General features: G+C 33.3%; 1 protein-coding gene and 1 pseudogene across 1 annotated transcript; one reads left to right on the forward strand and one right to left on the reverse strand.

Annotated features, from left to right (window-relative positions):
* The first annotated feature begins 601 nt into the window (after nt 1-601).
* On the forward strand, nt 602-6,819 carry LOC106381546 (annotated as a pseudogene).
* On the reverse strand, nt 6,679-10,574 carry LOC106381548 (protein STRUBBELIG-RECEPTOR FAMILY 5). Its single transcript, XM_013821459.3, has 15 exons — nt 10,072-10,574; nt 9,853-9,985; nt 9,678-9,749; nt 9,527-9,592; nt 9,342-9,413; nt 9,185-9,256; nt 9,016-9,087; nt 8,860-8,925; nt 8,702-8,767; nt 8,297-8,610; nt 7,965-8,230; nt 7,625-7,896; nt 7,423-7,543; nt 7,199-7,335; nt 6,679-7,117 (listed from the first exon to the last, which is right to left on the reverse strand). The coding sequence occupies exons 1-15, from the start codon at nt 10,142-10,144 to the stop codon at nt 6,841-6,843; spliced, it is 2,079 nt and encodes a 692-aa protein (XP_013676913.1). The 5' UTR covers nt 10,145-10,574; the 3' UTR covers nt 6,679-6,840.
* Between the last annotated feature and the right edge of the window lie 2,399 nt (nt 10,575-12,973).

A 12,973-nucleotide genomic window follows, 5' to 3' on the forward strand; every position in this document is an offset into this window, starting at 1 on the left:
ATTTTCAGCGATGATTAGTTTTTTATTTTTTGTTGAAAAAACGATTAATTAACATATCTTGAGTTGCTCTAAACTCTCTAGCGAAATCACAACATAGATGATTTCACATCATTTCTATGTTGTGTCACATGAACTAAACAGGTGGGTTGTATCATTTATTGAATTTGATTTTCTGGAGATAAATGATTTACGTTGAATACTAGGAACTTAATTTACTCATAAACAGCCCCTGGTTCGAATCCCGCTGGCCACACGGATATGAACTATTGTTTTCGGTTCATTTGAATGCCCAGGAGAGGGTCTATCCGTGGGTTGTACCTCTACCAGGGGATTAGGTCTGTGTCTTTAATAGATCCGGATTTAACCATTTTTGTTTGAAAAAAAAAAAAAAGTCTTGTGAGTTCATTTATGATTACTTCAAATACTCCAGCATATAAAAGTATGTTTACGCAATGACACGTCGGCGACAATAAAAGAGACCCGTAATAGAAAACACACACTAAGAGTAATTAATAAAGTAGTTATTGAATTCCTTAATTAACAGTCCCATATTAAATTATTCTTATTCAATGCGTCCTCGACCTCTATATATAATCATACCAACACGAACCTCTTCTAAACTATCTAATAACCGATCGTAGAAGGCAAACATCAGCCCAACACAAGTAATCTCTTATCCTCTTTCATCCTCTCTATCATATCAAAACAAAGACATAAAACCATACTATATATATGTAATACATTAACATGTGCATATTAAGACTATACATGTTTATAGAAAGCGTTATATAGCGTTAAATCTTATTAATCTACCGTACGTATGTTTACAGACTACTGTGTATATCATCATACGAGTAATTGTATGAACGTCTAAACTCAGTATACATATCTAAAGGGACATGTACGTGTATATACATAGGATCATTGTCGTTATGTGGAAGTTGAAGATAGCAGAGGGAAATGGGGAAGACCCTTATTTGTTCAGTAGCAACAACTTTGTCGGACGTCAAACATGGGAATTTGATCCCAAAGCCGGCACAGCAGAGGAACGAGCAGCCGTCGAAGAAGCTCGCCGGCATTTCTTGATCAACCGTTCTCGTGTTAAAGGCTGCAGTGATATCGTGTGGAGAATGCAAGTACGTTTTTTTTTTTAATTCTCGCTAGATCTCGAACCGCATTAGTTTTGTTTTCATTTATTTTTATATAAATATTTTGTTTTTAATTCTAAATTAGTATATATTATAATATATATATATATCTGTCAATTTTTAAAACAAAATAAGTTTACGGTATATTTTTTTCCATTGAATAGATTGTTTCAAATTTTCACATGTATTTATATCTTCTTCTATATATATATTTTTGGATTATTATTCATTATTAAAATCGTAACTATATATAAAAAGATTAGTAAAATATTGTTTTATTGTCATATTCAAAGATATTGTAACATTTCACAAATTTAAATTTTTTTTTTAAAATAAAACTTTTCCCTTCTTTGATTTATATTATCGAGTAAATAATTAAACATTTAGTTTTTGTTTAATGTTTAAAAATAAACTATATAGTTTAAAATATTTTTTTTCATTGGTTTAAAGTAGTAAAGATTAATCATTGTTAGATAATATGATTTTTGTTATTTAAAAAAAAATCTTTATAATTTTAAAAGTTAACATCGAAAATATTTAAATAATTAACATATAGAGGTTTAGTATTACAACATTAAATTATATCTATTTACTTTATATTATCTATAAATCCAATGGATCATCTATTTTTTAAATCCAATTATTGATAGCCCAACTTATGGTAGGTCCAAAATTTAAATGATAAAATTAGAAATTAACATGACTTTCTAGAAATATATCTACTTTTTAAAAAATCACACATGAATCAAGGTTGTGACTTCGAAGTGAGTTTTCTTTGTTTATCATTGCAAAAAGTAGTGGTTCAAAAAAAAAAAAAATCATTGCAAAAAGTAGTCCAAAATTTTAAATATTCTTTTCTTTCTAAACTTATATTCCATTATTTAATTTTGAGGTGATTTGAATAACCAAACCATAGAAAACCCAACAAAATACTTCTATTGAAACATCTAGGGTTCTTATCTGTATAAGTTGTAATATATGTATATATATACTGACTATACATATATTTTGCATATTAACATTTGTCCAATTTATAGTTTGAATAAATATATATAGTTCATATCCCTTTGTTTTACTATGTTAAAACTATATATATATATACTAACTATATTTTGCTCAAAAAAAAATACTAACTATATATAGTTTTTTTTTGCATATTAAACTTTGTCCAATTTATAGTTTAAATAAATATAACTTATATACATTTGTTTCATTTTTATTTTTACATGTATTAAAATATGGGCAATTCTCCTAAATAGATCATTTTCAAGTTTTGATCACAAAAATAGAACACAAGGAGGAAAATAACCAAAATGTTTAATTTAATAGGTAAAATTACCTTAATATCCTAGATATATATATACAAAATTTAAACAAATAATTTATTTTTATAGCTTTAGATTATATGTTTTCAAATTCGAATTTTTTTTTTATTTTTTTTTCAAATTTTCTTTTTGTAATTCAAAAAATACTTTTTGAAACTATTTTTAAAATTTTAATTTTCAAATTTTTAATATTTATTTTTTATTTTATAAAATTTTAAGTCTAAATCCCAAATCTTCACCGCTTAAATCTAAACCCTAAACTTTATATTAGTTAACCCTATTGGTATAAGTGTATATTTACCTCTTTAATGAAACATTTTGGTCATTTTGATTTTTAGAGTCTGTATTTGTGACATAAATTTTTTTATTGTTATCCTAGGGTATTTCCCTTAAAATATTATTATATTTGTTTTTAATTTATTTTTTTTGTTTGGTTATGTTAATTAATGAATTATAAGTAATGATACACTATACATATATAAAAAAAAATTAAATACATTTATATAAAACTAGATATAATCTGACTATATATATATAATTTTTCGTATTTACCTTTGTTAGTTTGAATGAATATATTATTAACAAATTTATATTTGGGCCCTAAATGTCATGGGCCATGTTGCCATTCGCTTTCTTTTTTTTTTAAACTCGAGTAGTATTTAGTTTGAGCTGAGTTGAAGTTAAATTTGATTGTACGCACAGTTTCTAAAAGAGGCGAGATTCGAGCAAGCGATCCCGCCTGTGAAGATCGACGGCAACGAAAGCATAACTCACGAGAAAGCAACGGATGCGTTACGCAGAGGAGTTTCTTTCTTCTCAGCTTTGCAAGCCTCCGACGGTCACTGGCCTGGAGAAATCACCGGACCTCTCTTCTTCCTCCCTCCGTTGGTGTGTTTTTCTTCTCTCACTTTCCCTTTCGATTAAGTCAAACGGCGAATACTATTTATTAGTGATTTAGCGTGTTGATAAGATCTTATGGGCTTCGATTATGGGCCCATCAGCTATTATTATCAATCCATACGAAGCCCATATGATCTTATCAGGTTTGTGTTTCTATTGCGCGCGAGTAGTTTAAAAAAGAAGCCGTCTCCCGTAATAAAATGACGAAGAGGACAATGAGATTAGGGATTTAGGGTTTTGATTTTCTATTTTCGTGCAGGTGTTTTGTTTGTATATCACAGGACACCTCGAGAAAGTATTCGATGAAGAACATCGCAAAGAGATGCTTCGTCATGTCTATTGCCATCAGGTTACTTAAATTTCACTTAGGCAGATTTAGATTAGTGATCATCTTCACATGAGTTAACGTTTTGCTCTTTGTTTTGTTTTAATTTTTTTAGAACGAAGATGGTGGATGGGGGTTACACATAGAAGGTAGGAGTATTATGTTCTGCACCGCGCTGAACTACATTTGCTTGCGTATACTCGGAGAAGGTCCCAATGGGGGACGAGAGAACGCGTGCAAACGGGCAAGACAGTGGATTCTTGACCGTGGTGGTGTCACTTATATTCCTTCGTGGGGGAAAATATGGCTATCGGTAAATCTTGATGACTATATATGCTGGAGAGATGTTGCAAAGTTGACGTTTTTTTTTTTTAATCTGCATTTAATTTGTTTTTGGTTTATGTAGATACTTGGACTCTATGATTGGTCAGGAACCAATCCGATGCCTCCTGAGATCTGGTTGCTACCTTCGTTTCTTCCAATACACTTAGGTTTGTTCTCTGTTTCCATTTTTTGAGATTTTAGTAACTGTCTCAGTTTAAAGTGGTGATTTTTTTATGTTTGTCTTGACGCAAAATATAATACAGCAAAAACTTTGTGCTATACCCGGATGGTTTACATGCCTATGTCGTATCTATATGGGAAGAGGTTTGTTGGTCCCATAACACCACTTATTCTGCAACTGCGTGATGAGCTCCACTTGCAGCCTTACGAGGAAATCAACTGGAATAAAACCAGGCGTCTATACGCAAAGGTATGGCAAACCGTTCTTCAATCTTTTGTATTTGTATGTCACCGTAGCATAAACATCTGGTTGCTCTTCCGGCAGGAGGACATGTATTTTCACCATCCTTTGGCACAAGATTTGGTATGGGATGCTCTTTACGTTGTTGTGGAGCCGTTCCTTACGCGTTGGCCGTTAAACAAGCTTGTGAGGGAAAAAGCTCTGCGGCTGGCAATGAAACACATACATTACGAAGATGAGAATAGCCATTATATCACCATCGGTTGTGTTGAGAAGGTAAGCCTTTGAATGACCCTTCGGCATATACTCTCTTAAGAATTTGTATGTTTGAATTTTGTGTTGAACTTTTTTCCCGGTAGGTATTGTTCATGCTTGCGTGTTGGATTGAAGACCCTAATGGGGACTACTTCAAGAAGCATCTTGCTAGAATCCCGGATTACATGTGGGTCGCCGAAGATGGACTGAAAATGCAGGTGACTAATGGAGTGAAAATCAGATTCTTTTTTGGTATATGCAATGGATACTTTTTAAAATTTATAGATTTTTTTGCAGAGCTTTGGAAGTCAACTATGGGATACAGGGTTTGCGGTTCAAGCTATACTTTCCAGTAATCTCTTTGATGAAACTGGCAATGTGCTGAATAAAGGACATGATTATATCAAGAAATCTCAGGTTCGATATCCTTTTATTATAATAGTACAGCTTGAACTTTTATAAGAAGAGTTGAATGTGTTTTTGCCCTAAATCAATGAACTTTTGCAGGTTAGAGAAAACCCTTCTGGTGACTTTAAGAGCATGTACCGGCATAACTCCAAAGGCGCGTGGACTTTATCTGATCGAGATCATGGATGGCAAGTTTCAGATTGTACGGCTGAAGCGTTAAAGGTAATCAAACCAGTCACTGACTGATGCATAACAAGTTTTGTTGGAGCTTCCACGAGAGTTATGCCTCATAGCACTTCTTTCGTTTTATAGTGTTGCCTGCTTCTCTCCACGATGCCAGCTGAAGTTGTTGGCCAGAAAATGGATCCTGAACAAATATACGATTCTGTTAATCTCTTGCTATCTTTTCAGGTAAGTTTTTAAATCTATAAGACTAACTTCGACTGTGTCCAAGGGCTCTTATTAAGATTGACCAGCTACGACTTCATTTTAATGTAGAGTGAGAATGGAGGTGTGACTGCTTGGGAGCCCGTCCGTGCATATGAATGGATTGAAGTAAGAGCTTGAATAAAAAAAACATAAGGATGTTTACATATTTTTGGCGATTTTAAAAGTTCTTAGGAAGAGTGTTTAAACTTTATAACTGGTGTTCCAGCTGCTCAACCCCACGGAATTTCTTTCCAATCTTATGGCCGAGCGTGAGTATGTGGAATGCACCTCATCTGTTATACAAGCTTTGGTTCTGTTTAAGCAACTCTATCCAGATTACAAGACAAAAGAGATAAGCAGGTCCATCGAGAAAGCTGTCCAATTCATAGAAAACGAACAGACGCAAGATGGTTCATGGTATGTTGCTATAAGCACAATTCGTACATGGTATATGAAGAATCCTAACAAAAGAATGTTGTTTTTTTCTCGAGTCATGATAGGTATGGGAATTGGGGAGTTTGTTTCATTTACGGCACATGGTTTGCTCTGGCCGGCCTAGCAGCCGCTGGCAAAACATATAAAACCAGTCTGGCTATGCGTAAAGGTGTTGAGTTCTTACTCAGGACACAGAAAGATGATGGAGGCTGGGGCGAAAGCTATCTGTCTTGCCCTGAACAGGTATTTACGCTGATCAAGCACTTAATAAATGACCTTAATTATGGAACGAGTGTTGATTTTTCTTTAACATGGCTCCTTGTACGTAGAGATACATACCATCAGAAGGGAAAATATCAAACTTGGTGCAAACAGCTTGGGCAGTAATGGGTCTGGTTCACGCGGGACAGGCTGAGAGAGATCCAACACCTCTTCACCGTGCTGCAAAAATTATCATCAATTCTCAAATGGAGAATGGTGATTTCCCTCAACAGGTTAGACATTATCATCTTTGATAAAAGCAAGAGTGTTGGGATTCAAATGGTCTATGTTTCATTGATTATTACATGTGCAGGAGATAGTAGGAGTGTTCATGAGGAATTGCTTGATACACTATGCTACTTACAGAAACACTTTCCCATTATGGGCACTTGCTGAGTACCGGAAAGCTACCTTCCCAACTCATCAACAACTTCTGCAATAGCTTCCTTAATAAGTGTTTACATTTTATAGACAAAAAGAACAAAACAATGTCTACATGTTAAATGAATCTCCTGTGTCTTACAGCTACTTATTCAGATGTATGTTTTATTCAGCAAAATAATATTATATCTCCTGCGTCTTCGGCTACTTTTTTATTATTATTTAACACTAGAAATCATACTCGTCGTGTGCTCTAAGATCATCTTTAAGCTTCATACTTGACCTTTGAACCATCCTTACAAGCGCCTGCACCACTTCCGACATCGGTGGTCGGAACTCCGGTTCCACTTGTACGCATAATGCGATAATGTCAGCGAATCTTGACAATGACTTTGGTGGGTAAAGTCCGTGCAATGCTGGATCTGCTATATTCGATAATGCATCTATGTCGTGAAGCTGCGGTGTCGCCCACCGCACCACCGATCTCTCCGGCCTTGGCTTCTCTCTGTTTATATCACAGACCAAAAGAATGAACAAAAAAGTGTTATCTTATGGCTCAAGTAAGTGCTTTTAAAATGGAACTGACCCGTCAAATGGAACTCGACCAGTGAGAAGCTCTAACATGACGACTCCAAAGCTGTAGACGTCACTCTTTGGCGTGTAGGCATCAGGGTTCTTGGCCTCTGGTGCATTGTATCCTTCTCCAAGGTTTTGACTCGTTCTCTGTCACACCATATAATTCATATATACTGTTAACTCTTAATCCAAACTTCTTTGACTTTAAAAGGGAATTAAATTTAAATGTCTTACAGTGTAGAATTTTGAGAGGCCGTAATCTGAGAGACGAGGGTTAAGATCCGCGTCTAGCAAAATGTTAGAAGACTTTATGTTCTTATGCATCACAGACGGTGAACATGCCTCGTGTAGATATCTACACAAAGACAAACACAACAACATGGTCATAAGTAAAGAACGTTGCGTTTGTGCATGTGTGGTTTATTTAAGAACGTACTCAACGGCTCGAGCGGTTCCCAAGGCGATTCTGACTCTTGTGTTCCAAGTCAAAGGTTTACTGAAACAATCTGACAAATGAAGGAACTCGTGGAGCGAACCGTTCCTGAAACACTCGTAGACCAACATGTTGTGACCTTGCTCCGAGCAGTAACCTACGAGCTCTGCTATGTTCTGGTGCCGAATCTTCGAGACGCTCATCACTATAGCCGTTAACCCTTCTGATTTACCCGAATCAAATAATGTTGAATCTATCTTCTTAACCGCCAAAGTCTGAAGCAAAAAACAAAACTAATCAAATACATATGTTACTTGTGAATCAAGTTAGGTCAGAAGCTTACACGTCCATCAGGGTATTTCGCTCTGTAAACACGTCCTATTGAGCCTTCTCCAAGTAGATTACCAGGTGCGAAATTAGCTGTTGCGGTTTGCAGATCAGATAGCTCGAACTCTGTAGCAGCACGAGTCGAAGTGGTTCGTTTCGCGTTGAGCTTGTTCGCGAACTCGGTATCGTTAAAAGACATCACACGCGATGAAACCGAATGCTTTAGTCCCTTTGATCCAACACCTTGCGCATTATCATCATCTGAATCTAACGATTTTCTACCTGCAATATAAAGCTCCTCTTGATTAGTAACTTGCGTTACAAGTTAGGTTAAATTTTTTAACATACCTTTGTAATCGTTGCCGAAGTCGATACGAAGCTCTTGTGAAGATCCATGAGATCTCATAGATCTGAGCCTTGGCGTGTGTTGGCTGTTGTCTTCATCGATGAAGTGAGGATTGGGAGATGATTTTTTCTTGGAGACAAGACCGATCAGAACTATGATTAAGACAAGAACTCCTAAGCTTGCTCCGGCTATCATCAGTCCGGTGCCGATACTCATACCTCCTCCCTGATTAGATCCTCCGGATTTTCGACCGTATTTAACACCTGGTGGTGGCGGCGGAGCAGTTTCTGTTGACCAGTCGTTGCCTCCTCCAGTCCTTTTAACAGAATCAATTACAAAACAGAGTGAAATGTTGTTTTCTACGTTGAAAAATGTTTCTTGTGTAGCACGCGACCTGTTTAACTTACAGTAAGCTGTCTATTTCCTTGAGTTCGTTAGGTATCCATCCTTCGAACTGGTTGTCTTCTATGTTCCTTTAATCACACGTAAGAAGACAACTAATTAATGTTCCTAAGTATTTTGATTTTCGACGATAACAAGTTAGGGTTTTCTCTTAATTACTTACAAGTCATCAATGGGAAGGTTCCTGAGTACGTTTATGTCTCCTTTGAATCGATTCTCCTGCAAATGTCTTGTACAATTAAAAAAAAAAAAAAAAAACCCCAGTTTAGCATTTTTGATAAAATTAAAAAAAAAGTAAAGATTTGTTTCTTATTCTTACAGTTTCTTGAGGCTTGTGAGATTAGCAAAACTCTGAGGTAATTTCCCAGAGAGTTTATTTAACGAGAAGTCCCTGTACTCATGAATTTGGGAGTGTGTAAGGTCCTCATGTTTAATGATTTGTGTAAACATTTTGTGTTAGAAAACATAACTAAAGGAATTGTACCTACACAGTTTCGAGTTTGGAGAGTTTCTGAAACATATCTGAAAGTTCTCCATCGAGTTTGTTCTGTCCAAGATTACTGCATTTCACATATAAATTAATAAGTCTCTTAATACTTAATTAACAACAAAAGATGTTTACTAATTTTATTTGGTTTCACTCACATGCTTTTGAGTTTATTCATTTGAGATAACGAGTAGGGTACGTTTCCATCGAGTTCGTTCTCAGAAAAGTCTCTGTATATCAATGTCAAGGTTAGGGTTCGTTTCTTGTATGTCAAGCAATATAACAAAATAACAAAATGAAAAAAAAAGGGTATATATATAACAAAATGAATGTATGAACTTACAGATTGGCAATGTTGGGTGGGAGTTGGTAAGGTATGTTTCCTTTGAGATTGTTTTTGCTGAGATCACTGTACTATCACAATAATTAAAACCTGATTGTTTATCTTCTGAAATACTAATATTTTAAAAAAGATTATTAAGTGGGATTCTCACAAAGTTGTGAGAGATTTGAGGTTGCTTAGTAGATAACCTAGCGATCCACTTAACTCATACCCTGACAACTGTCTGTGGACCAGATTAAAAAAAAAAACAGAATATAACTTGTAGTGCAAGTAAGTTTTTTGAAACTAGGGCTCATCATTAAATTTTAGGAGAAAAGTGTATATACAATTCAGTGACCGATGAGCCTTTGCATTTAACGCCTTCCCAAGAGCCGTCACAGGGATCACCTCCGCTAGATTTCCAGCCTTTGAGTTTGGGCGGTGAATTTAAGCTCGTGAACATCACATTCAACGCAGAGACTGCCATAACTTTCTAATTAAGTTTTCAATCTGATGACATAAAACATGTTTACTTGTAATGACATTTAAGCCAGAAATGTAATCACCTTCTTGTTTCTCGGTTTTTGCATGAGCTAAAGTAACGATGATAGCAAGAGAGGCGATCAAGAGCCGCATCATCTTAGTTTGCAAAAAAAAAGATATTGAAAACGATATTTACGGTTAGGAGTTACGTTTCACAGGTTTTTTTCACGGGAAAGACAACGATGGTTTGAGAGAATGTGCCATTGTGATTTGGATTTAGGGTTAGATACATTATTGAGGTTTGGTTCATGGACAAGAACTGATAATTAACTCAGGACCATTAACTTCCGCTGAACAGTTGTTTACTAAAATTGATTTAATCTTTGAGGGAGAACGAAAGATGCGCAATAACAGTGAATATGTGCGTGTGTGCGCTTTTGAATTAACCACTCGTTTAAATCTTTTCTTTGTAATTTGTGAATGGAAAATAAACGTACTTTAGGTTATATTCTTAATACATCTTTGGCATTCCACCTACAAGATCTATATATATGTATAAAATATTCAAAATTAACTTATGTTGACGTTGCTTTTGTAATCAACATTCTATGCATTGGGCTTGTATTTTGGATTAGTGATAGATTCACCTTTTAAAACATTACTAGATAGCGCGAGTTTTTGTTTTCATTTATTTTTATATAAATATTTTGTTTTCAATTCTAAATTGGTATATATTATAATATATGTGTGTCTATCAATTTTTAAAACATAATAAGTTTACGGTATATTTTTTTCATTGAATAGATTGTTACAAACTTTCGCATGTATTTGTATCTTATTCTATATATATATTTTTGGATTATTATTTCATTGTTAAAATCGTAACTATATATATAAAAATTAGTGAAATATTGTTTTATTGTCATATTCAAAGATGTTGTAACATTTCACAAACTTAGAAAGTTTTTAAAAAATTAAATTTTTCGCTTCATAGATTTATATTATCGAGTAAATAATTTAACATTTAGTTTTTGTTTAATTTTTAAAATAAACTATATAGTTTAAAAAAAATTTCATTGGTTTAAAGTAGTAAAGTAGTAAAAATTCTTTATAATTTTAAAAGTTAACATCGACAAATATTTAACATATGGAGATATAGTATTACAACATTAAATTATATCTATTTAATTTATACTATCTATAAATCTAATGGATCATCTATTATTTAAATCTAATTATTGATAGCCCAATAAAAAAAATTTGGTAGGCCCAAAATTTAAATGATAAGATTAAAGATTAAATGTAACATGATTTTCTAAGAATAGATCCATTAATTCTATTTTTTTTAAAATCACACATAAATCAAGGTCGTGACTTCTGTTTTAATATATGAGATATATTTTTTTAAAGAGAACCCCCGCACTTTTAATGATTTTTTTTTTTCTTTTGTAATCAACATTCTATGCAATAGTGGGATATATTTATGATATTTCAAATTTCTAGGTTTCAGATTCTTTGCTCACCTTGCTTAATTTGCCTCAAGAACTAAAATCTAAGAATTGTTACAATTAGTTCTTTTTATAAGATAGTTTGTCAAAAAATTGAAACGAGTTTTGAGAATAATTTGTTTAACATCTTACTGATAGGTGGTTTTACCATATAAACATTCTACAAGTAAAATCAAGCTATGATGTATCCATTCTACAAGTAACATCTTCTTTATTAGCATTTTTGTAGTAAAAATAACTTAGTATCATCAGAACTGAAGTACGTAACGTAACTATCAGTCGTGAAATAAAAAAAGTTAGAAAGGACATTAGTTGGTTGGCAATATAAAAAGGCGCATCAAGTTGTTATGACACTAGTTTGACTACATATTCGAAAACTACATATATTTCTAATCTTCCCCAACCAACATTATAAAATCTTAGTCACACTTCTTTACATATGTATAGTATACCAAAGTGATTAGTGATCGATTCACCTTTTAAAACATTAGTATGCAATATTTTAGTTAAAAGATACTCTCTCCATTTCCGAAAAAGTAAGATGTTTTAGTTTTTTACTTGTTCTACAAAGATAGATTTTCTATATGTTTAAGCTACTTTTTATATTTTTAAGAAACATTAAATGAAAATATTTGAATTAATTAAATTTCATTGGTGAAAAGTTATTAGAAAGTGTATAATAAAGTAAAAAAAATTAAATTATAAACATTTATTGAATTTTTAATAAGCGTGAACACTTTTTTTTTTTTTTTTTTTTGAACACGCTAAGCGTGAACACTTTAAAAAATCTTATTTTCGGAAATATGGGAGTATTATTTTGTTTATATTAGTAGAGGTAGGTTTAGGTTTAGTAGTTAAATCTGCTTAATGATTTTTTTGTGTGGGTTAAATACAACCACTAGGAAAATGTACAACCAATTAGTGGATAATTAAAGCTATAAATAGCTTTCAGTGTTACCAAGAACAATCAGAGTAGTCTTGACTAAACCATAAATGGTACAACCGCACAAGAACGAAGCTCCAGTTTGTACATCATATTATTTACATATAAGTTTCCTTTTAAAATTTACATAATATTGGTTTCAGCAGATTGTACCCCAAGTCCCAACATTAATAGTCAACAAAAACGATTATTTTTATCTGTAACTGGCTAACTGCAACTGATTTTCCAATAAAAATATATATTGTAAACCACAAACATAATGATGTACATGTGACGAATTTGTGACATGAGATTTTTTAATCAATTTTTGAAAGAAAAAAATCTGAAGCTAAAATTAAATTAAACATCTAATTTATAAGAGTTTGTTTTTTGGCGTTGGTGGCTAGACGAGTTTTGGTATTGCACGGAATCATTCTGATGACACCAAATGCGTATAGTTAAGGTATAATGACATAGTGCGCGAAGGTGATTGCCATATATTGAATAAGAGGATTTGTCGGTACAATTACATATAGTATACAAACAAAAAATGAA

This window comes from Brassica napus, chromosome C6 (genome assembly GCF_020379485.1).
Source record: "Brassica napus cultivar Da-Ae chromosome C6, Da-Ae, whole genome shotgun sequence".
Classification (NCBI taxonomy): domain Eukaryota; kingdom Viridiplantae; phylum Streptophyta; class Magnoliopsida; order Brassicales; family Brassicaceae; genus Brassica; species Brassica napus.